The sequence below is a fragment of the Primulina tabacum genome, chromosome 13 (genome assembly GCF_025594145.1).
Source record: "Primulina tabacum isolate GXHZ01 chromosome 13, ASM2559414v2, whole genome shotgun sequence".
In the NCBI taxonomy this organism is placed as follows: domain Eukaryota; kingdom Viridiplantae; phylum Streptophyta; class Magnoliopsida; order Lamiales; family Gesneriaceae; genus Primulina; species Primulina tabacum.
In genome coordinates, this window is record NC_134562.1 from 33718490 (window position 1) to 33741232 (window position 22743).

Below are 22743 nucleotides of genomic sequence, written 5' to 3' on the forward strand. Positions count from 1 at the left end.
TCTTGGCGTGTTTTTTATTTCTACTTTTATTTGATTTTGCATGCATATCTTAAGGCAAAAACTTGTGTGAGACAGCCTCACGGGTCGTATTTTATGAGACGGATCTCTTATTTGGGTCATGCATGAAAAAGTATTACTTTTTTTGCTAAGAGTATTACTTTTTATTGGTTGACCAGTCTTAACTCTTACATATAAAGATTCGTGAAACCGTCTCACAAGAGACCCACTCATATCTTAAAAATAACCAAAATATATATACAATCTTTTTTCAAAGTTCTAAAAAGCCTGAAGATCTCTTGTGAGACGGTCTCACAAATTTTTATCTGTGAGACGGGTCAACCTCACTGATATTCACAATAAAAAGTAATACTCTTAGCATAAAAAGTAACACTTTTTCATGGATGACCCAAATAAGAGATCCGTCTCACAAAATACGACCCGTGAGACCGTCTCACACAAGTTTTTGCCAAAGCCTGAATTGTGAGGAAGTTTGTGGTCAAGTTTAAAGCTCTACAAAATTAAATGAAGTTACTGCGACGTAAAAAAATATTTTAAAATTTTATTATTATTTATATTATTTCAAGTCAAACAATAAAAAAACGCAAAAAATTTGTGTGAGACGGTCTCACGGGTCGTAGTTGTGAGACGTATATCTTATTTGGGTCATCCATGAAAAAATATTAATTTTTATGCTAAGAGTATTACTTTTTATTGTGAATATCAGTAGGGTTGACCCGTCTCACAGATTAAGATCCGTGAGACAGTCTCATATGAGACCCACTCATTAAAAAATTACAGAAACGCCATATATTTAAGATTAAATAAAAAAGTTTTCATTTTCTAAAATGCAAAAGTTTAGTCGAGATGAAACATACTCAATGTTTAAACGAGATTAAGTGCCAACTATTTTTAAACATTCATGAGTAGGAAAATTGTTTTCACTCGTTAAATCACATTCACCAAGATTCTGATAATCCAACCATATTATTAGCATTTGTGTCATCCCCATTCACAGCTATGTTACTATACCCTACTCACCAAAATCTTCACCAGCAACAGCAATATAAGTAAAGGGTCAATACACAGCATACCACCAAGAAAGAAACATTCAAGAATTCACCCAAAAATTATCACAGCGACAAAAAATCAGGCATGGCGAAAATGATTTTAATGGTGGTGGTGTTGTGTTTAATGGCTCTAGTTCAGTGCCATGTGCCTGTGACTGCGATTGACTGCGGAACGATTCTAGAAAGCATGTTTCCTTGTTCGGCATATCTCAGCAATTACCTTCCTCTCATGCCCGGAATTCAGTGTTGCAATGGTGCCAGTACCGTTGCTAGCGCTGGAGATATGGATAGTTTATGCAAGTGTTTAAGATTAAGCCCGTTGAATCCTGTATTCTTACCTGCTAAAGCTCAGAAACTTCCGAATCTTTGCAATCTTTCGGGCTTCCTACCCCTTGTCAAGTGCCTGTAAGCTTCTTTCTAAATGCTGGATTTGTTTAATTTCATCAAAATGTATGTTACTAAAAACTACTTGTCATGTTTCAAAATTTCCATGCAGCCTACCATCAAGTAATCTTATTCCGATTCCAAAGGTGATTCCTACTCCACCGGGGGCATAAGAATGGAGTGGCAGCATTTGTAACAAGAGGGAAAGACTGAATTCTATTTTATTTCCTTGATATTCTAATGTATGGATATCTTATAAGCAGTTCGCTGCAATTGATATGACCAATCAATGTGAAATAACTTTCGATTATTTCTGAAATCGCGATATATCTTTACTGCATTTTGTCTTGATACGTTGATCGTCAACATTGCGACACACAAAAAATTATGTTAATATCACAGATTTAAGACAAGGTTATGATTCAAAGACCCGTCATTCAGTGTGGAGATGATTTTACGGCATCAAGGGTTTTCTTTTTACATCAACAAATGAAAAGTACAAAAAAAATAAAAATAGAAGAACATACATAACTCTAAAATCCATAGAATAAATAAAATCTTATAAACAAATCAATGATGAAAAGAATTTCAATATTTTCTCCAGTTCACATTCAACAAATTAACTAGATCTCACCACAGATTAAGAAAAGGCTGATTGATTTAGAAATATATTATCACACTTGATGACAGGTTTTGCACATAATTGTAGCTGTATATTCTTTTTTTGCCAAGTTGTAGCTATATCTTGTTGCATACAAATGGCTCACAGGAATTGTACGCCACACTGATAAAACTAGACACGCAGGATCTAAGATGAAAAAAAAAACAAATAATAGCATATTTCTGCAATCGTGTAATTTCTCGATTTGATATGATACCTGAACACCAGTGGATCGGATAATGCGCAAATCAGGAAATGCCAATTGTCTTGTTCAATATCCACCGCGTAAAATTAAGCTGAACTGCAAGGATCATATGGAGCCAAGTTCTATCCAGCGTAAAGTCAAACACCGTGATTCCAGCTTTGTCATGTTCAAAATATGTCATTGCAAAATTTTCATTAAAACAGTTAAAAACCACTTTTTCCAAAAGGTCGAGCACATAAAAGGTAGCTCAACATTAATACTTATGCTTAATACATACCACTAAACATGTAAGTGGGATCCAAAATATACATGTGATTGTAAATGAGAATTGAGTAATGTTTACAACTTAACAAAAATATACTCGTTCATCAACCAGCACATGCATATCATGGGACTAAATAGTTAATGGATAATGCTCACAAAGTGCTTGCCTCTTTGGTAGAAAACTGTATTTGCAAACACGGGCACGAGATTTGTATTGTCCAGTTCGTCATCTTCAACTTCTTCATTATCAGAATCCAAGTCAGATGTGACTGGATAGCTAGTCCGGACTGAAGCAATCTCCGCCATGGGAGTTTCATAGTCCAATTCATCAAATGAGTAGATTGTGGTACAGGCATGCCAATTAGCTGCAAGGGAAGTAATGGCCTGTGCTTTATGTATTATCTTTGCTGCACTCCGCAAGCAGATAACAAGCCCTGTCATAAGGGTGATGGAGCATAACTGTGAAATAATAAGAAGTCACCAGGTTAGTAAATGTAGCAAATTAATCAGCAAGAGTACAGGTAAGTCGATTCAAAACCCTAGATTACCACGAGTTCTCCTGCTGTAGCAATGTTTATTGTTGACCTCGTTTTAGTTGTAACAAACTGACTTAATGTTACAAGAATCAAAGTTGACAGAATGACAGCCTAAAATGATGGCTAATGACACGAAGATTCCTTCTAATCCTAAGATGTTCTATCAAGATTGAAGCCACGTCAGATTCTCCCTCAAATACCTGAGCAAAATCCTGCAGCCTGAGTATTTACAGATAACAAGGCGGAAAAGGACAAACACGAGGAAACAGATTGAGGTACGATATAGCCATGAACACAGCAGCAATATGAAGAAAAATATCTTGCTCAATGATGCGATTTCGCTGAAATGGGAGAGCCGGGTAAGTAGCTCCAACGGATCAAATCAGTAATTTATAGTGTTTGAGAATTTGAGTGAAGATAATGGCTTGGATTGACACCTGCAAACAAGAAAGTAACTCGTGAATGGGCGCCGGAGGGGTGTCCGACGTAGCCACTCCGATGCTAAAGTCAGCAAGTTGAAGATGAACACAAGCAATACTTGAGAGAAAATATGTATAATGCTTGAGAGTTCAAAGATTTTTTCCCCTCTTTTAATGACATTAATACCTGCTATTTATAGTAGAAAATGGGGTAGGTACCTTGATTCTCGTGCCACCTACTAAGTATGGCAAGTCGGCTGCCCATACTTGTAGCTTCTGATGACTTCTAGGACACTCTAAGCCCAAGTTATTCTGACAGATTAGACTGTCTGTACCAATCACACTCGAATATGGTGCAAGTTTCGAGGTGGCCCGGGTAATAGAGTACCCGAGTTGTTGGCGGAAAGCCCGGGCTTATGATGATGATTGCCCGAGAAGAGCCGCAGTGCCCCGGAAGAGAAGACTTGCCCGGGTCTTTAGGAAAGTTATAACCGGCACATTGGCAATGATCTGAGCTATCCAAGTACCAGACCGGGTTAAGGATGACCCAGATTCTTATGGGGGTATCACCACCCATCCCTAAAATAGTCGGGCTAAAGCTTGACTCGCTGTCCCGATCAGTCATATTTGTTATTTTGTAGGAACATAATTCAAAGTGTGTAAGAGCATCGGGGGCTTCATATATCCATAGATGAAATGGGATATCGGGGTCTGATACAACCCGGGTTTTGAATAAGATGCCGGGGCCTGATATCTCCCGAGCTTTGAATATTTGTCCTTTAGTATTCTCGGGAAGTCTAAGGGGTGTCATTATGACGTATGCGTTAGCATTAACTTCCCGCTGAAAATCGTTTCATATTCCGAGAATCTGATAAGTCTGACACATCGATACGCGTGCACGTCCTTTTATATGCCCGGTACAATTTACGAGGCGCATCTTGATCGTCCACGTGTGCTTACATCAACGGTCGAGATCTCCCCCCCACCGCCTATATATATTAGGCCTCCTATTTTCGAAAAAACACTTGCAAATTCACAAACTCGGCGAAGCCCTTGCAAATTTCTCTCTCGAAGATCCTCCGCGCAAGCTCCTCCACCTCCGACGATCCTCTGCCGCTGCAATCACCAATCTCTTTTTTTTTTTTTAAATCGTAAGTTCTCTCTCCCAACCATGTCTAATTCTACTTCTTCTACCTCTGGAGCCAATGCGCGAGGCTCTCCCAGTGATGAGTCCACCGCGATGCACTCTGATTCTTCTCATTCTTCTCCTCCTCGTCTTGTTGTTCAATCTTCTAGAAAACCCACTACCCACCAAAACAAACCCTCCTCTTCAAAACCTTCTTCCTCGGGCACCTCCCGAGTCCCAAAGCAAGACAAGAGTAAGGGTAAAGCCCGGGCTTCTGACCGCCCTTCTTCTGAGGCCCCGGGAGTTCCTTGGTTCTCCTCAATGAGCAGCACTTTGCGATCGGGGGCGAACGAGGAACTTCGAACTCTGGGGTCTATTCCTTCTTCCATTTCCATTATAATTCTCGAGGCTTCTGACAGGGCAGACAGTCTTCCCTCGGGTTATATTACTTTCTTCCGGGACCAAGTCAGAAATGGTCTTCGTTTTCCCCTCCCTCTCTTTCATATCCAGGTCGCCAAGTTTTTTGGCGTGCCTGTCAACCAATTTTCATCCCAATTCCTTTTGCATCATGGCTTCGGCCTATGTTTTATTTAAAATGAATAATCTTCTTATCAACCCCCTCATTTTTCACTATTATTTCTCTTGCCGGCTTGGGGATAATGCATTTTCCCTGACTGCCCGGCAAAATGCCCGATTCCTTGATGACATCCCTTCTTCACAGAAAGGGTGGAAATGAAGATATTTTTTTATTCAACTCCCCGGTCCTCTCCCTTGTCTGACCGGGTTTCTTCCTTCCCTTCCCACACAACCTGCCCTTCCTCAAGCCTACAAATTTGAGGAGCCTTTCCTCACGAGTCAAACCCTGGTGGAGGGCCAAAAATACTCCTCATATGTTCTCATTTCGAATGAGAATTTGGTAGCTAATGGGTTGAGTGCCCGGGCGGAGGACCCTTTGGACAGGGTGATCGACGAGGCTGCTGGCTCGGGTGCTCAACCTGGTACATATTCTTTCATACATGTCCTTTAGTTCTATTTTTATGTGAATTTGCAATTTGTACTGACGTTCCTTTTCCCTATTTGCGCAGATAACCAGAGAATGCAGGAGGCTTTTGCCAAGAAATGAGCGGCTGAAAAGGCGGCCAAAGAGAAAAAGTTGGCAGCCCGGAAAGCTGCCCTTGAGAAGAAACAGGCCGAGGAGAAGGCAGCCCGGCAAGCTGAGTTGAATCGGGCGGAGGCCCAGCAAGAAGAGGTGACCCGGGATTCATCCTAGGAAGACCCTGAAGACCACATACCCCTTATCCAGAGGAAGTGAAAGGCTATCACAAGCCCGGAACAGATTTTGGTCGAGGACAGCCGGGAGGTGGGTCAAAGCTCCTCCCAAGCAACTCGGTCAACCACCCCCCCCCCCCCCCCCCGGCAACAATCCACCCAACAGCCTCCTCTCCTCGAGCAGCCTCCCCGAGTCAATATCCTTGATGAGGGATCCTCGGCAAGGGGCTGAAGATTCTCAAGCAGCTCCTCACTCCTGATGAAGAGGCCCGCTTGAAGAATTCCCGAGCCTCTTCCAAGCTTTTCGAGGGCTCAAACAAACTCTTGGAGGTAAGTTCTCATTAATCTCCTTAATCTTTTCTTGCTCTGATCATTGTTTATTCTTATTGACCTTGTTTTTGAACAGGCTGCTCACCTGCTGATCTCGGCCTTCGAGGAGGTTGCAGGGGCTGCCATTGGCAAGCGAGCCCGGCATTTCCAAGATGCTCAGGAAAGGCTGCAAGAAGAGCTAGCCCGGGCTCGAGCCACTCATGAGGAGGAAGTGGCTAATCTACGCTCGGCCTTGGATAAGGCCCAAGAGGACCTCAATGAAGGCCTTGTCCGTGAGGAACGTCTGCAAGGCTCTCTATCTGTTTCGGAATCGAGGATCCATGCCCTTTCCGAACAGGTAGAGGTGCAATTACATTGGACCGAGAGAGCCGAGAGTGCCGTGGCCCTGGCCGAGTACAATAAAGGTAAATGGCAGGCTTCCTTCCTCCAATCTCCTGAGTTCAAGAAAGCCGTGGTAGACAAGGCCTATCCTTTTTTTCAGACCTGCTTTGAAAAATGCCGGGAACAATTTGAGGAAGCCGGACTCTTTCCCCAAGGTAAGGAAAACTTTCCTGATTTTGGCCTGGCTATTGCATCCCTTCCCAAGGATGGCGAGGAGGAGGAGGAGGCAGCTCAAGAAGAGCAGCCAGGGCCCGAACATGTAGATATAGATTAGGATTGTATTTGTATTTTTTTCCTTTTCCTGTTTTGTAATCTTTCGGCCCTCGGGCTTTTATTAATGCAAATTTTCATTTCCATTTCTCTTTTGCAATCATATCCTGATAAACCTTCAATAACTCGGGTAACATGATTGCTGATGTACAAAAAAACCAAGAAATTTTCTTAAGTGTTGTGGCTTAACCTGTAACTTCAAATAAATACCCGGGACCTTGATCCTTGTAATGAATAACATGCCTAATATTCAGCCAGTGACCCTAGTGTAGGCAACCTTTAAACTCGGATATAAAACCTTGGTGTATATAATAAACATGGAAAAATCGGTCAAGAGAACATATCTTCGGGATTTAGAATGGTCGAGGTGTGGTACCCCGAGCCAGGGTATAGTGCCCTGAGCTTTTTAGAACCAAGGTATGGAGCCTTGGGCCGGGGATCGTGTCCCGGGACTTGGGAATGGTCGAGGTGTGGTGTCCCGAGCCAGGGTGTAGTGACCTGGGCTTTTTAGAACCAAGGTACGGAGCTTGGGCCGGGGATCATGTCCCAGGACTTGGGAATGGTCGAGGTGTGGTTCCCCGAGCCAGGGTGTAGTGCCCTGGGCTTTTCTTCAACAACCGGGGCCTAGTACCTCCCGTCATAAGATAACAGAAACATTCATAACACTCTTTGAGAAAATATATCTTTCATTTATTTCTTCCATCAAATAATTACATCTGTCATGCATAGTACTTCTTTAAATTAAATACAATCCAAGGCCTTTTGAGGAGATGTCCTTGAGCATCTTCTAAATAAAAGGATCCCGAGCTGACTTTCCGGGTGATTTTATAAGGTCCTTCCCACCGAGCTTCCAGCTTCCCAACATCCCCAGCAGGGTTGACTTTCTTCATAACTAGATCCTCTACTTGGAAGTCTCGGATCCGGACTTTTCTGTTATATGATTTCATAACCCGGCTCCTGTATGCCTCCATCCGAATGAATGCTCGGTCTCTCTTTTCTTCTACCAAGTCCAGATCCATGGCTCGGCTTTGGTCATTATTATCCGGGTAAGATTCTACCCGGGAAGAAGTTTGTCCGATCTCAACTGGAAGGACTGCTTCAGAACCATATACCAAGTTGAAAGGAGTTTCTTGAGTAGGTGCCCCGGGAGTGGTTCTGTAAGCCCATAGAACACTGGGTAATTCTTCCACCCAATCTTTTCCTTTGCCTTGTAGCCTTGTTTTCAGTGCTTGTACAATAATTCTGTTGACAACTTCTGTCTGGTCATTAGCCTGAGGATAGGCAACAGAGGTGAAAGACTGAGTGATCTTCATTTCCCGACACCATGACATAATTTCTTTGCCCTGAAACTGTCTTCCATTGTCCGAGAACAATCTTCTGGGCACTCCAAACCGGCACACAATGTTCTTCCACAAAAATTTTAAAACTTCCTGCTCAGTGATTTTAGCCAAAGGCTTAGCTTCTACCGACTTGGAAAAATAATCAACAGCTACTAACAAAATTTCTTCTGAGCCCGGGCAATCGGGAAAGGACCTAAAATATCCATGCCCCACTGATCAAAGGGGCAAGATGCCCAAATAGGCTTCATGAGAGTGGCCGGGCTGTGTCAAAAATTTGAATGATGTTGACAGCCCTTACAAGCCTGGACCACCCGAGCAGAATCTTGACTAAGAGTTGGCCACCAGAACCCGGCAAGCATTGTCTTCCGGGCCAAAGATATTCCTCGGGGTGCTCAGCACAACACCCTTCATGAATCTCTCGGAGGACATAATCCACTCCCTTCTCAGATAAGCATTTCAAAAGAGGTCCCTGGAATGATCTTCTGTACAAGATATTATTTAAGAGAACGAACCTGGGACTTTGTCTCTTAATTTTTTGAGCTTGAGCCTTGTCCTCGGGTAGTTCATTATTCATAATGAACTTAATCAGAGGTGTCATCCAGGAGTCCTCGGGTACTGGTAATATTTCTTCCTTGGTGGACAGGATCAGTCGAGAAACATGCAAGACTTCCCGGGTGCTAACTTCTGATAAAGAAGCAGCCATTTTTGCCAGAGCATCTGCCTCACCATTCTCCTCCCGGGGTATTTGTTCAATACTCCAATCAGCAAAGATTTTTGCTTGGGCTCGAATGAGCTGTAGATATTTTAGCATCCTGTCATCCTTAGCTTCATACACGCTCTTTATCTGTTGAGTGATTAGTTGCGAATCAGAGTACACAATAATCCGGGAAGCTCCGACAGCTAGGATACCATCCAGAACAGCCTCATACTCGGCCTCATTATTGGTTACTCGGGAGTCAATCCTCAATGCCAATTTAATCTTTTCTCCCGGGGGAGATATTATTACAACCCCTATTCCGCATCCAGCAAGGCTAGACGCTCCATCCACAAATACTCTCCATACTTCTTCTTCCTCGGGTTGAACCATTTCTGATAAGAAATCTGATAAGGCTTGTGCTTTGATGGCAACCCGAGGCTTGTACTCAATGTCATATTCTCCCAACTCTACTATCCATTTGATCATCCGCTCAGATACTTCTGAATGAGTCATGATCCTGCCAAGAGGACTATTGGTAAGAACAATGATTTGATATGACAGGAAGTAAGGTCGTAACTTCCGGACGGTCATGATCAAGGCCAAAGCAACCTTATCTATTTCACTGTAACGGAGCTCGGGGCCTCTCAGAGCATGGCTGACATAGTAGACATGCTTTTGATCAGAGCCTTCTTCTTTTATTAGAACCAAGCTGACAGCATGCTCCGTAGTAGAAAGATTAAACAAATAGTTTTCCCCGGGCTCCGGCTTTACCAACACATGGAGCTCTGCAAGGTGAATCTTCAAGTCCTAGAAGGCCTGCTCACATTTCTCATCCCACCCGAATTGTTGGGCCTTCCTTAGAACCTGGAAGAAAGGATAACTCCTGTGTGCTGACCGCGATATAAATCGAGACAGGGAAGCAATCCTCCAGGTTAGCTTCTGTACTTCTTTGACAGATCGAGGAGATGACATACACAACACGGATTTGACCTTTTCTTGATTCACTTCGATCCCCCGATCTGTCACTATGAATCCCAAGAATTTGCCACTCTTGACACCAAAAATGCATTTGGTAAGGTTGAGCTTTATCCCGTAATACATTAGAGTGACAAAGGTTTCTTCCAGATCAATAATGAAATTTGCAATCTCTTTAGACTTGCCCAGAATATCATCCACATAAACTTCCAAAATTCGTCCTAGCTGCTTCTCAAAGACTTTGTTCATTAGATGCTGATAAGTAGCCCCTGCATTTTTCAACCCGAAAGGCATTACAATATAACAAAATGTACCTCCCGAGGTGATGAAGCTGGATTTATCTTGATCACTCTTGGCTAGGGGAATTTGATGATATCCCTGGTATGCGTCCATGAAACTCAGTAGTTCAAAACCTGAGGTGGAATCCACCAGCTGATCAATCCTGGGTAGGTGATAATGATCCTTGGGACAAGCTTTATTAAGATCGCGGAAATCTACACACATCCGCCACCTCCCGGTAGATTTAGGCACCAGCACCACATTCGAAAGCCAGGTAGAAAATTGAATTTCTCGAATGTGGCCGGCCTTCAGCAGCTTCTTCACCTGTTCATCAATAACTTTGTCCTTTTCAGGACCAAAGTGTCTCTTCTTCTGCTTTACCGGGTGAGTGCTCGGGAGAATGTTCAATTGATGCTCCGATATCAGGGGTGAGATCCCTGTCAACTCCTGTTGGGACCAGGCAAACACATGGATATTAGCTTTTAAACAATTGATAAGACTAACCCGGGTGGATGTAATGAGGTCCCGAGCCACTCGGATTTGCTGCCTTGGTCCGACCTCTATCATCTCTTGTTCCTCCTCTGCCACAAAATGTACATCTCCCTTCTCCACTACTCCTCCTCCTTCTTCGTCCACTTTTGCTTTCTTTCCTTCCCTCCTAGTTTTGCTCTGATCAGCTCGGACTGCCTCCACGTAGCACTTCCGAGAAGATGGCTGATCCCCCCGGACTTCTCCTACCCGGGTTCCAACAGGAAATTTTATCTTTTGATGGTAAGTGGATGCCACGGCTCTTAATTCATTCATAGCCGGCCTCCCCAAAATGATATTATATGAAGATGGGGAGTCCACTACAGTGAAAGAGATCATCACTGTCTTTTTGAGATCCTGAGAGCCCAGGGTTAGTGGTAAGACAATCTCCCTTTCTGGGTAGACCACATGGCCAGCAAAGCCAAAGAGGGCAGTTTCCACAGCTTCCAGGTGAAAACCATGCAAATCCATCTGTACAAAGGCATCTTTAAAAATTACATTTACAGAGCTGCCTGAGTCAATAAAGACTATCAGAATGTCATAATTTGCCACTCGGGCCTGTATCACCAGGGCGTCATTATGGGGTAGATTCACCCCCTTTTAAGTCTTCCGGGCCGAAACTGATAACCGCCTCATTTCTCCTCGTCCCCTCTACCTCCATACATTCTCTCATACTCCTTGATTTTCTCGCCCGGTTGGAGTCTCCATCAATGGAGCTTCATGATATCATTTTAATCAACCCCGTGGCAGGGGGTGAATTTTTTTTTCTCTCGGGCTCGGGTTCTCTTCTTCTCCCGGGCTCACTCCTCGGATTACTCCTCTTACCTCCTCATCGGGCACTGGATCCTGGCTACCGAGATGTCCAAGGTGGCAATCTTGGTCTCTTGTTGTCGTGACTGGGTCCCGAGGTGGAATGTAAGACATAATCTCCCTTTAGTGTCTTGCAGTTCTCTGTGTTGTGATAACACACTTTGTAGAGTGTGCAAAATCCTCTCTTCTCTGGCAGGAATAATTGATGGTCCGGGGCCAGGTCTCTACTGCATTCTTGCACTTCCCTTTCCCGGTTAATCTTCAGAGGCACGTGATGAGAAAAGTGCCCCGGATTACCCCTCTTCTGTCCTCTCTCCTCGGGTTTAGACACCAGGTCCACTCTCTCCTTCCTTACAGCCTCCCTCTTCTGTTTCTGAGCTTCTTCCATATTGATATACTTATCTGCTCGGGACAATAATTCTTCGAAATCCCCGGGCACTTTCTTGGTCAATGATTTGAAAAACTTACCCTCCCTCAAGCCCTGGTTGAATGCGGTAGTCTTTGTTTCAGTGGCACAAATAGGAACGTCAAGAGTCACTCTATTGAATCTTCTGATATAAGCCCTCAGACTCTCTTCCGGGCTCTGCTTGACTTTGAAAAGACTAAAAGCAGTCTTCTTGTATTTTTTGCTGCTGCTGAAATGGTGTGAGAACGCCTTTTGGAAGTCTTTGAAAGAACTAATACTTTGAGGAGCCAATCCCTCAAACCACCTTTGAGCCGAGTCTATCAATGTTGTCAGGAACACCTTACACTTAATTCGATCAGTATAACAGTGTAACATGGCCATATTCTCAAACCTGGCTAGGTGCTCCTCCGAGTCTATGTTACCATCATAATCTTTCACTTTGGCCGATTTGAAATTCCCGGGAAGAGGTTCCCGGACAATTATCTCAGCAAACGGGCATCCCTTGGTGACATCCTGGGAAGTACTCCGTCTCTCCAACTGCCCTTCCAGCACCTTCATCTTCTGCCTCAATTCCAACAACTCTTCTGCCACAGTCGGAGATTTGGACCCGGCACTAGACTCCTCGGCCTCCCGTCTCTCCTCCCCTCCTCCCAACTCCTGCTCTTGCTCCTACTCACGTTCTTGTCTATTTCCGGGCAGTGTAACATGCCGAGAAACTTCTTTCCTGGCCATAGTTTGCTTTACTGCATCGGATATCATCTTTTTCAGTTCTTCCGAGGTCATGGTAATGAGATTTGGTCCGGTGTTATTAACACCAACTTGTCTTGACGTCTGCCCTCCATCATCCTGGGGCCGAGAATTATCTTGGTTGGTTCTTCTTGTACGAGCCATATCAACGTCTTAATCTCACTTTCCCACAGACGGCGCCAATGATGCGATCTTGCTGAAATGGGAGAGCCGGGTAAGTAGCTCTAACGGATCAAATCAGTAATTTATAGTGTTTGGGAATTTGAGTGAAGATAATGGCTTGGATTGACACCTGCAAACAAAAAAATAACTCGTGAATGGGCGCCGGAGAGGTGTCCGACGTAGCAACTCCGATGCTAAAGTCAGCAGGTTGAAGATGAACACAAGCAATACTTGAGAGAAAATATGTATAATGCTTGAGAGTTCAAAGATTTTTTCCCCTCATTTAATGACATTAATACTTGCTATTTATAGTAGAAAATGGGATATGTACCTTGATTCTCGTGCCACCTACTAAGTATGGCAAGTCGGCTGCCCATACTTGTAGCTTCTGATGACTTATAGGACACTCCAAGCCCAAGTTGTTCTGACAGATTAGACTGTCTGTACCAATCACACTCAAGTATGGTGAAAGTTTCGAGGTGGCCCGGGTAATAGAGTACCCGAGTTGTTGGCGGAAAGCCCGGGCTTATGATGATGATTGCCCGAGAAGAGCCGCAGTGCCCGGGAAGAGAAGACTTGCCCAGGTCTTTAGGAAAGTAACCGGCACATTGGCAATGATCTGGGCTATCCAAGTACCAGACCGGGTTAAGGATGACCCAGATTCTTATGGGGGTATCACTCAAGTAAATGTCAAATAGGGAATTTGAGTTCCTCCTGGGAAGCTGAAAGGAGCTTCATTTCCGTATAGTACTAACAAATTTGAACATCCATTTCCAAACAAAGCAATAGAAAATTAAAAAGCAAACAAAGAATTATAAGATAGATGGAAATTAATTTGTCAGAAGAAACAATGCTTCTCGGTGTGTTTTTTTTAGCAAAAAGGGTTTTATAATTCTAGTATTTCATTGCACCACTTGACTCATGGATAGTACAATGCACCGTTCACAAAAAATTCAACAATATATGCTCATGAAAGCAAAACAAATTCACGGTCCGTAAAGAAGATCAGTCGACGCTATCAATCCCTTTCCCGCAATACATATCGTAGCCACATAGAGAACCAGCATTAATCTAACTAAAACTGAAAAATATTAAAATTCAAATGAACCATAAGACCATGCCAAGAGACACCAATTTTCCAATTCTGAACCAAAAAGCACCGAATATTAGTAACCCAATTTCGACCAACTGTATTACTTGGCTAATTGCCTCTTAAATTAACAAATTTTAAATTTCACCAATAATTTTCTATTAACGTTAATTTCATAGTTTGATGTCCTCTAAACCAATTTTGGATCCTCGCATAATTTGGAAGGCATCAAAATATGTATACCAAGTAAAGAAATTAAGTATACGCTCAGTACTAGAGCCAACAAATCAAACTTTTACGAACAATGATATCAGACAAGATCACAAGAACAGATACTTGATTCAAAACCCAAAAGATGAAAAAAAAAATCATGTGTGTATATACATATATTCTTACCTGAAGCTGTTGCGTATACCCCTTTGGAACCTTTTTCTCTTTCATCACACAATTTATCGAGAAACAGAAATCTGCGGAGACCATATTTACGAGCAAAAGTTGAGAGAATAATGAAAGGAAGTGCAGTAAATACTGGATGGGATAGCTGCACAATAGCATCATAAGGTTTCTGATGACTCAGGTCACAATCGGAGCAAGAAAATACAAAGTGGGATACGACCGGAATCCCAATATTTAACAGAAAAAAAAATCGAACACGAAGGCCCAGCTTAATCAAGAAAGAACCATTTGAGACCTGAACTGTAACTTTTCAGCTCGAAATTGGTTTCATTGAGGGATGAGTCACTGGGAGAAATCAACTTGTTTTAAGGCAATAAAATCTCTTTCACCTCCGCCTCCATTTGGGTTTAGATTTCTTCAGTTTCTGCTACAATTGGATCACAATCGAGACATACTCCGTAAATGCCAGTGATATTTTCCACCCCAACTTAAAGTAGAAAAAGGGCAAAATTTTCTACTCTGTCTATCTGCATAGCAACCAAAAATATAACACAGAAGATATAGTATGATACATGCAAGCGCAGCACATAAGATGAATTTCCGGCGCTGAATATGAATAAAAAATGGCAACCTCATGTGGCACTGATTTTTTGACAGCTTTTCACACTGATTTCTGCAGAGTTTTCAAGCGATTTTTGGTGGACAGAAACGAACACTTGAAGGAAAAGATAATCAAAAGAGAATATAGGAGTCCACTCGTCTCAAAAACAATGGAGAACGAAAAGGAGGAGTCTTTACATAGATCGGCGGGGTTTAAATGAAATTTTTTTTGGAAAAAAAGAAAGAGAATTACTACCCATAAAAATAAAAATAAATTACAGCGGAATTTTTATGATATTGGGGACTGGTCTCAGAAATATATATATATATCAGATTATCTTAAAAAATGTCTATTTTAAATAAAGATTATTTCACCTAATAATATTTTTTTCCGATACGGTCTACTATGTTACATATTTTAAACAATTTATTATATTACTGGGATGCATTTTATATGCTTATTTTAATATGAGTAGAATAACAAATAAAAATTTTGGCTTTGTAGTGTATCCGCGAACAACAATTATAATGTCTACAAAAGACAGATGAACACAACAATTTTTATGAGATAAATTTTATGAATCAGATATTCGACCCGATCCAACCAATAAAAACATTATTTTTTATATTAAAAGTATTACTTTTCATTATATGTACATACCATACCGACACACGTCTTATCGTAAACCTACTTTTTGATTGAAATGTTATTAAAAAATAATAATCATTAAAAAATATGATTACTTCATTAATTCTTAAATTGATTCTATAAAAATGTGTTCCTTCGTCAGGAAGTGACGGATTATTTATTATTTATTTTTGGAAGGAAATATTATCTTCCTTTTTCCATCGACATTTAAAATTGTGAAATTTGTTACTGTATTCGGGCCTAAACAAAGCGGTGTTAGCCCACACCATTCGGGCCCAACAGAAACTATGCGCACGTGGGGTATCGAATCCATTTTTTAGTTAGGGTTTCAAACTCTAACTCAGTTCTGTTTCCTGGACTAGACCCCATATTTCACACCCTAGTCTGAATTCGAAAGACTGTTTCAATCTTCGTCTATTTAGCTGCTGGATTTCGACATTCAAATCCGAAAGCAATCGACCAGCTCAATAAAGGCGTGGGATTTGTACCTGTCAGTGTTCCTTTCTTTCCCTCATTCACTTTTTTATGTTCTCTCTTATTTTTGGAAAAAGGGTGTTAATCATTACTCAAAAACATCGAAGAGAAAAGTTTATTTATCAACAATTTGAATATTTACACCGTAAAGTTTGAGTCTTGGGAAGGACTTATAATAAGTCTATGGGGAAGTCTGGGAGTAGGAAAAAGAAGAGCACTGGAAACCAAACCCAGAGCCAATACCAAGTTTCTGGAGGGGATAGCTCGTCCCCTCCTCCCGTTGCTAACGGTGGTGTTAATTTAGATTCATCGGCTTACTTAAAAAGAGCCCATGAGCTTAAGGAAGAGGGTAATAGGAGGTTTCAGGCCATGGACTATTTAGGTGCCCTCCAGCAATATGAAAATGCCCTTAAACTTACCCCTAAAACAAGTCCTGATCGAGCAGTCTTTCACAGTAACCGAGCGGCGTGCTTGATTCAAATGAAACCTATTGACTATGATGCTGTCATATCAGAGTGTACTTCGGCGCTTCAGGTACAGCCCCGGTATACCCGAGCTCTTCTAAGGAGAGCTCGTGCATTTGAGGCGATAGGGAAATATGAAATGGCCATACTGGATGTGCAAGAACTTTTAGTTATGGATGCCAATAACCATGATGCTTTGGAGATTGCTGAAAGATTGAGGATGGCGTCCAGACCTCGCACAGAAGCCCAGCAGGACCTCCAAAGCCGCCCATCGCCAGCTGCCTTAGGTGCCTCTGCGGTTCGCGGGGCCCCAGTTTCTGGCCTCGGTCCTTCCTTGCCAGCTAGACCTTTGTCTAAGAAGCCGTCACATTCAGCTGCAGGACCAGCTCTACCATCTAATAATAAGTCAGAAAAGCTTTATCCAATTCCGCCCATTGTTAATAATAGAGAGACCAAAATCCAGTTTCCAAAAGTTGTCTTGAAGCCTTCAAATGGTTCTTCGAGATCCAATACCGATGGTAGGAAGGATAACGAGAAGGAAAAGTTGGTCGGTCAACCAAATTCGCTTCCACTTTATGAGCAATCTGCACACTCTACAAACCGATGGAGACCGTTGAAACTTGTTTATGATCATGACATAAGGCTTGCACAAATGCCAGTGAATTGCAGTTTCAAAGAATTGAGAAATGTGGTTGGCAAACGTTTCCCTATGTCAAAAGCTGTCCTGATAAAGTACATGGACAATGATGGTGACTTAGTGACCATAACATGTACCGCAGAACTTAAAATGGCTGAGTCATGTGTCGATGACCTTATTCTGAAAGAGATTGATGCTGATAAAGTAGAATCTATTGGTCTATTGAGGTTGCATATTGTTGAAGTGAGTCCTGAGCAAGAGCCACCTCTACTAGAAGAAGAAGAGAAGCCTCTTGAGAATGAGGGGGATAGGGGAGATGATGATGTGTCACAAATCTCACTGACTGATCATGCAGGAAAACTTGTGGATGCTGAGATTGATAAACCAGAAAAATTTTCTCAAAAAGAAAAATCTGGAGCACTAGAAGACCCCGATTATAAGGAGGTGGAGATAGATGATTGGTTATTCGAGTTTGCACAGCTCTTTCGGACCCATGTAGGTATTGACCCTGATGCTCATATTGATCTGCATGAGCTTGGTATGGAACAATGTTCCGAAGCACTTGAGGAAATGGTGACTAGTGAAGAGGCTCAAAGCCTTTTTGACAAGGCAGCACTGAAGTTTCAGGAGGTGGCTGCTCTTGCCTTCTTTAACTGGGGAAATGTTCATATGTGTGCAGCGAGGAAAAAAATGCCAATAGATGATTCATCTGGTAAAGAGATAATGGCCACACAGCTTCAAACTGCATATGATTGGGTAAGAGAGAAGTATTCTCTTGCCAAAGAGAAATACGAGGAGGCTCTATTGATCAAACCAGATTTTTACGAAGGGTTTTTGGCTCTGGGACAGCAGCAATTTGAAATGGCCAAACTTCATTGGTCATTCGTACTAGCAAAGAAAGATGACTTGTCAAAGTTGGATCCGACTGAAATTATTAGCCTTTTTGATAGTGCAGAAGAAAGAATGAAGGCTGCAGCTGAGATGTGGGAGAAGCTGGAGGAACAGAGGGCTGAAGAGTCCAAAGATCCTATTGTGAACAAGAAGGATGAACTTTCAAAAAGAAGGAAGAAACAGGTTAGTAGTGCAGAAGGTGATACCTCAGACATAGGGGGTCAAGAGGAAATTTCTCCAGAAGATGCAGCAGAGCAAGCTTCAGTGATGAGATCTCAGATTCATCTATTCTGGGGTAATATGCTTTTTGAGAGGTCCCAAGTAGAATGTAAATTGGGCTTGTCTGGTTGGGAGAAAAATCTTGATGTTGCAATGGAGCGTTTCAAACTTGCCGGAGCTTCTGAAGCTGACATTTTGACGGTTGTGAGAAATCACTGTTCTAAAGAAGCTGCTGCAGAAGTGCCCGATTCGTCAGCAAATAACAGCATTCTGTAACTATCATCTTGGAGTTGCCTACCCATATTTTGGATTGAATCAGAAGTTTTATTGTCACGTCCTTGTAACCTTTTGGGCTGCAACACGACTCCTGAAATAATTTCACTGAATTTTTCAAATGATTGTACCATTTCTGTTGAACCTGGTTCATTTGATCCTTGAAACTGTAAAAGTTTCATCTTGATTTATGAGAGCATTTAACTGGAGATGTTTTTTCATGTTCTTCCACCTGTTTTTGCGTGTTAAAAACACAATGGCTTAATGTCTTGGTCCAACTTGTGCATTTTAATTCTGGTTATCTGAAAAATTGACATTGTAGGCTATATGTATAGCTTGATGGATAGAAAATGCGTTACTTGAATTATGGCTGACCTGGGAGATGGGAGTACATTTTGACGTTGTAGTTAATCTCGTAAGGTTTTATTTACACGAAAAGGATTAAAAGAGAAAATTCCAGAAATATGGCAGTAATTAGATTGTCATGTTCCTGTGGCATTTATCTACACTTTCAGATGCTTGATCTTTCGTTGGTTGAATTCATGTTAACCTCAGTGAAGTCAGTTCGCATTAAAATTGATACCAACTCCTGGTCTTTCTTTTGTGATCTTATGCAGGTTGTGCTTGTACATTGAGTTTGAAGATCAGTGAACTATTCTTGTATAGTTCTTTTATTTTATTAATTCTGTATTATATTCTGCACACTTCTCTGCCTCGAACTTTTATGAGGCGCTATATTAATGATTTAAATACAATCACATCTCCGGTGTCAGCTATGCATTATGAAGCTAAGTTTCCCCGGTTGAACCGATGCATGAACGTCCTGACATTCTTCTGCTGTGTTCTAAAACTGTCTGAGATTTGGTAGTTTGCGAGTAACATCCGTAAATCAGCAATGCACATGCATGAATCATGATTTACGTTGCATTATTCTTTTGAGTGGTCTTATTTTTCATTAGTACCGAGCTATCTTTAGTTTCTCCCTCACCATTTAGAATCTTGGATAGATTTACTCGGTGGCTTGAAATGTTAGCAGAAACATTTGTACTTCTATAGTTTCACAACATGAACAGATTAATTTGCTTCGTAGCTCTTTTTTTCCTTATTTTACGTGGTGTTTTTTCTGGGATGATATACTGGTTTGTTGGATTTAATTCCACATTCTATATGATATCATAACACGATTCTTTTTAATGCTTCTTGGTCGCAAAAAAACAGTGGTAACCAAATTGTCGAGGACGAACATCTTAGCACATTTTAGGAACTTAATTTTGTATGAAAACCATTCCAAATGAATTTAGAAATTATTTCTGATATCTATGTTTTCTTTTCTTCATTATCATTCCATTATTTACTATTGGGAAGGCTAAAATTTCGTAGGCAAGCACTTTTAAAAGCCGAAGCTTCAGGGAAAAAATTGTGGAATTATATTGAGTCACATGTGATTAAAAGTTACTCCCTTTTTCTCTTTATTGCTTTCACCGAAGGCTGCTTTTCGAGTAGAAATGAAACTCTCTTTAAAAAGTTCGTGTTTTTTTTTTTCAACACATGAAACCTTCAAGCATTATCCGAACACCTCAGCAAGTTTAAAGAAGAAAAAAGATATATCTATCAGCAAAATAGAAACTTGGAGTCGATTGAGATATACAGAAATTCTCTTTAAACCCATCATCATAATACGCTAGTCTAACCAATACAAGCCAACCAAACTCTTTGAACTACGAAATATAACAATAATTAACAGACTTAACAAACACCCTCGATTGTTTATAAGTTTTCATTTACTTTTAGTGGTACTTAAGCAGTTGCAATTGGATCCAATTTAGCCGTGTTTTCCATGTTCTTGAAGGCTTCAAATCTTGGCTCCTTGGCTTCGAACTTGACTCCTACATATAGCTTCATGTAATCCTCGAAAACGAATTTCGGGTACAGATCTTTGCTCTCTTTCTTCTCAGCCAATGCTGGTGCCGGATAGATCACAGCATCACTTCCTGGATTGTAGAATGATGCAATAGACATTCTAGTTCCATCTGTCTGTGCGATCACTCGGTGCAGCACGCTCTTGTATTTTCCATTTGTTATCACCTTCATAAAATGGAAGAAAAACTTGAGCAAGATTCAATACTATCCATAGAAATGGGGATTGCCCCACCCCTAGACCTAAAAATCTCTCAAATTTTGTGCATAATTATTTTAAATTCACGTTTCACTCCTGCACGCCTGATATTGTTCACCTTTCACTACATCGCCCTCAATTCCCTGGTTAGACCCAAGGGCAGAGCCAAGATCCATGGTTCTGGATAGTAGAGACGAAAAAAGACGGGAGGAAGAAGATGGATGGCTGAATGGATTTTGGGGTATAACTTACCATTTCGGAAAAATTAGACTTAAAATTTATAAGAATTTCATTCGGGGTTTCCATCTTATCTTATACCCTGACTCAAAAACTAATGGCTCCTAGAATGTGAACTATTACCTCAAGCTGGTCACCAATGTTGATGACAATGGAATGGCGCATTGGTGGAACGTCAACCCATTCGTCACCTTTGAGTAGCTGCAGCCCGCTGACCTTATCATCTTGGAAGAGAAGTATGATGCCACCGGCGTCTGTGTGGGCTCGGAGACCCTTGATCAGGTCTGGCTTGGGGCATGGTGGGTAGTTGCTAACCTTTGTGCCAAAGGTTGGGCCCTTGGATCCATAGAATGCCTTTTTCAGATAACCCTTCTCAAGCCCAAGATTCTCACACAGCAAATCAAGGAGCTGCTCCGCCAGCTTCTCCAGTTGGGCTGCAAATTCCTTCATAACTTTCCTGTCATCAGCAGTCAAAATATTCAGAATAAATCATGTACTATGTCCAGTTAAGGAGCCGGGGCGACGTCCCTAGTGGCCTACCAAGATAATGAAAATATTCATGTTTTGCTTATTATTGACATGTTCTGGGCGAATACAACTCACTGGGAGCGAGGATGGTGCCACCGTTCCATGAAAAGAAAAGGAAATTTTCTATATATATATATATATATAAAGTCACCCCTTCATCACCAGAATCTTGGTGTGTGTCAAGTGTTGGGATAAGAACCTGTATTCATCTTCAAGATCAGGGATTTCTGAAATGTTTGAGGTAGGAAGATGGCGCAAGAAGAAAGTGCTTTCCCAGTCCAAATCAGTGATTTCAGACTGAACAGAGTCCAGCCCTTTACTCGCCACCATTTCCTTAAATCTCTGTTCCATAGTTTTCTTGTAGTGCTCCTTTGTCAGCCTCTCCACCGTGTCCAAAAGCTCAATAGCAATCCCATGATTCACCAACTGTAAAGATCACACCATCCAACACTCAGAAAATTTATTTAAAAACATACTACAGAAACAAGATTATAACAAGATTATACATATATCTGTGTATCATGATAATATAACATATATAAAGAAGAGTACCTCAAAGAAACCCCAGTTTTCACAGGCATCTTTTATGATCTCCATCGTTGCAGGTCTCTCTTCTCCATTGAGATTCTCCATGTTAACCACTGGGAAAGTTGCCATTTTCACTCTACTTCTCTTTGTGAGTTTATTACTGTCGATGGATCCCAATGTGCACAGGGGAATAGCTCTTGGAGGGCCATTTATAGAAGGAGCAAGTGGTGGTGCATTCTTTGGCGCAATCAAAGTCATTGGATTAGTTAATAATTATTTGAATTGATCATGTTAAAATTAATTAATATGATAGTCAAATTAACATTTTTATTATTCCCAAAAAAAAATTAAAAAAATTGTATATATTATATATGCTAGTTGTATTCAAATGGCATATATCCAAATCTAGCTAGCTAGGAAAGTAGGAACAAAACTCGTGTAGGATGTATGTGAATCACATCTACATGGACCCCTACCAACTTTGGATCAATTCTTCAAACAAATAAAGAAACAAATAATATTGCCTTCTTCGATAAATAAATCAATAGAGAGTAGGTCTATTCTCACGAATATTTATCTGTGAGACGAGTTAATCTTACCAATATTCACAATAAAAAAGTAATACTTTTAGCATAAAAAGTAATATTTTTTTATGGATGACCCAGATAAAAGATCTGTCTCACAAAATACGACCCGTGAAACCGTCTCACACAAGTTTTTGTCATCAATAAATAATACTACCCATGACGTTTTTTACTTAATTTGTTTTTCTTAATCAATTACTT

General features: G+C 41.3%; 3 protein-coding genes across 5 annotated transcripts; 1 reads left to right on the forward strand and 2 right to left on the reverse strand.

Annotated features, from left to right (window-relative positions):
* Window positions 1–1854: 1854 nt before the first annotated feature.
* On the reverse strand, window positions 1855–15138 carry LOC142523380 (uncharacterized). Of its 3 annotated transcripts, none has more exons than XM_075627160.1 (3): window positions 14638–14959; window positions 14343–14413; window positions 1949–3040 (listed from the first exon to the last, which is right to left on the reverse strand). In XM_075627160.1, the coding sequence occupies exons 2-3, from the start codon at window positions 14385–14387 to the stop codon at window positions 2720–2722; spliced, it is 366 nt and encodes a 121-aa protein (XP_075483275.1). In that variant the 5' UTR covers window positions 14388–14413; window positions 14638–14959; the 3' UTR covers window positions 1949–2719. The 3 variants fall into 3 exon arrangements, 1 of the variants encoding a protein (XP_075483275.1); XR_012814633.1 differs by adding an exon at window positions 14974–15138 and having other exon boundaries at window positions 1951–3040; window positions 14343–14869; XR_012814634.1 differs by lacking the exons at window positions 14343–14413; window positions 14638–14959 and adding an exon at window positions 3130–3690 and having other exon boundaries at window positions 1855–3040.
* A 786-nt stretch (window positions 15139–15924) lies between these two features.
* On the forward strand, window positions 15925–18774 carry LOC142522410 (protein CLMP1-like). The gene has a single exon (XM_075625782.1). The coding sequence runs from the start codon at window positions 16249–16251 to the stop codon at window positions 18550–18552; it is 2304 nt and encodes a 767-aa protein (XP_075481897.1). The 5' UTR covers window positions 15925–16248; the 3' UTR covers window positions 18553–18774.
* A 1384-nt stretch (window positions 18775–20158) lies between these two features.
* Window positions 20159–22201, reverse strand: LOC142522440 (1-aminocyclopropane-1-carboxylate oxidase 3-like). Its single transcript, XM_075625849.1, has 4 exons — window positions 21983–22201; window positions 21630–21856; window positions 21026–21359; window positions 20159–20634 (listed from the first exon to the last, which is right to left on the reverse strand). The coding sequence occupies exons 1-4, from the start codon at window positions 22085–22087 to the stop codon at window positions 20347–20349; spliced, it is 954 nt and encodes a 317-aa protein (XP_075481964.1). The 5' UTR covers window positions 22088–22201; the 3' UTR covers window positions 20159–20346.
* Window positions 22202–22743: the final 542 nt, after the last annotated feature.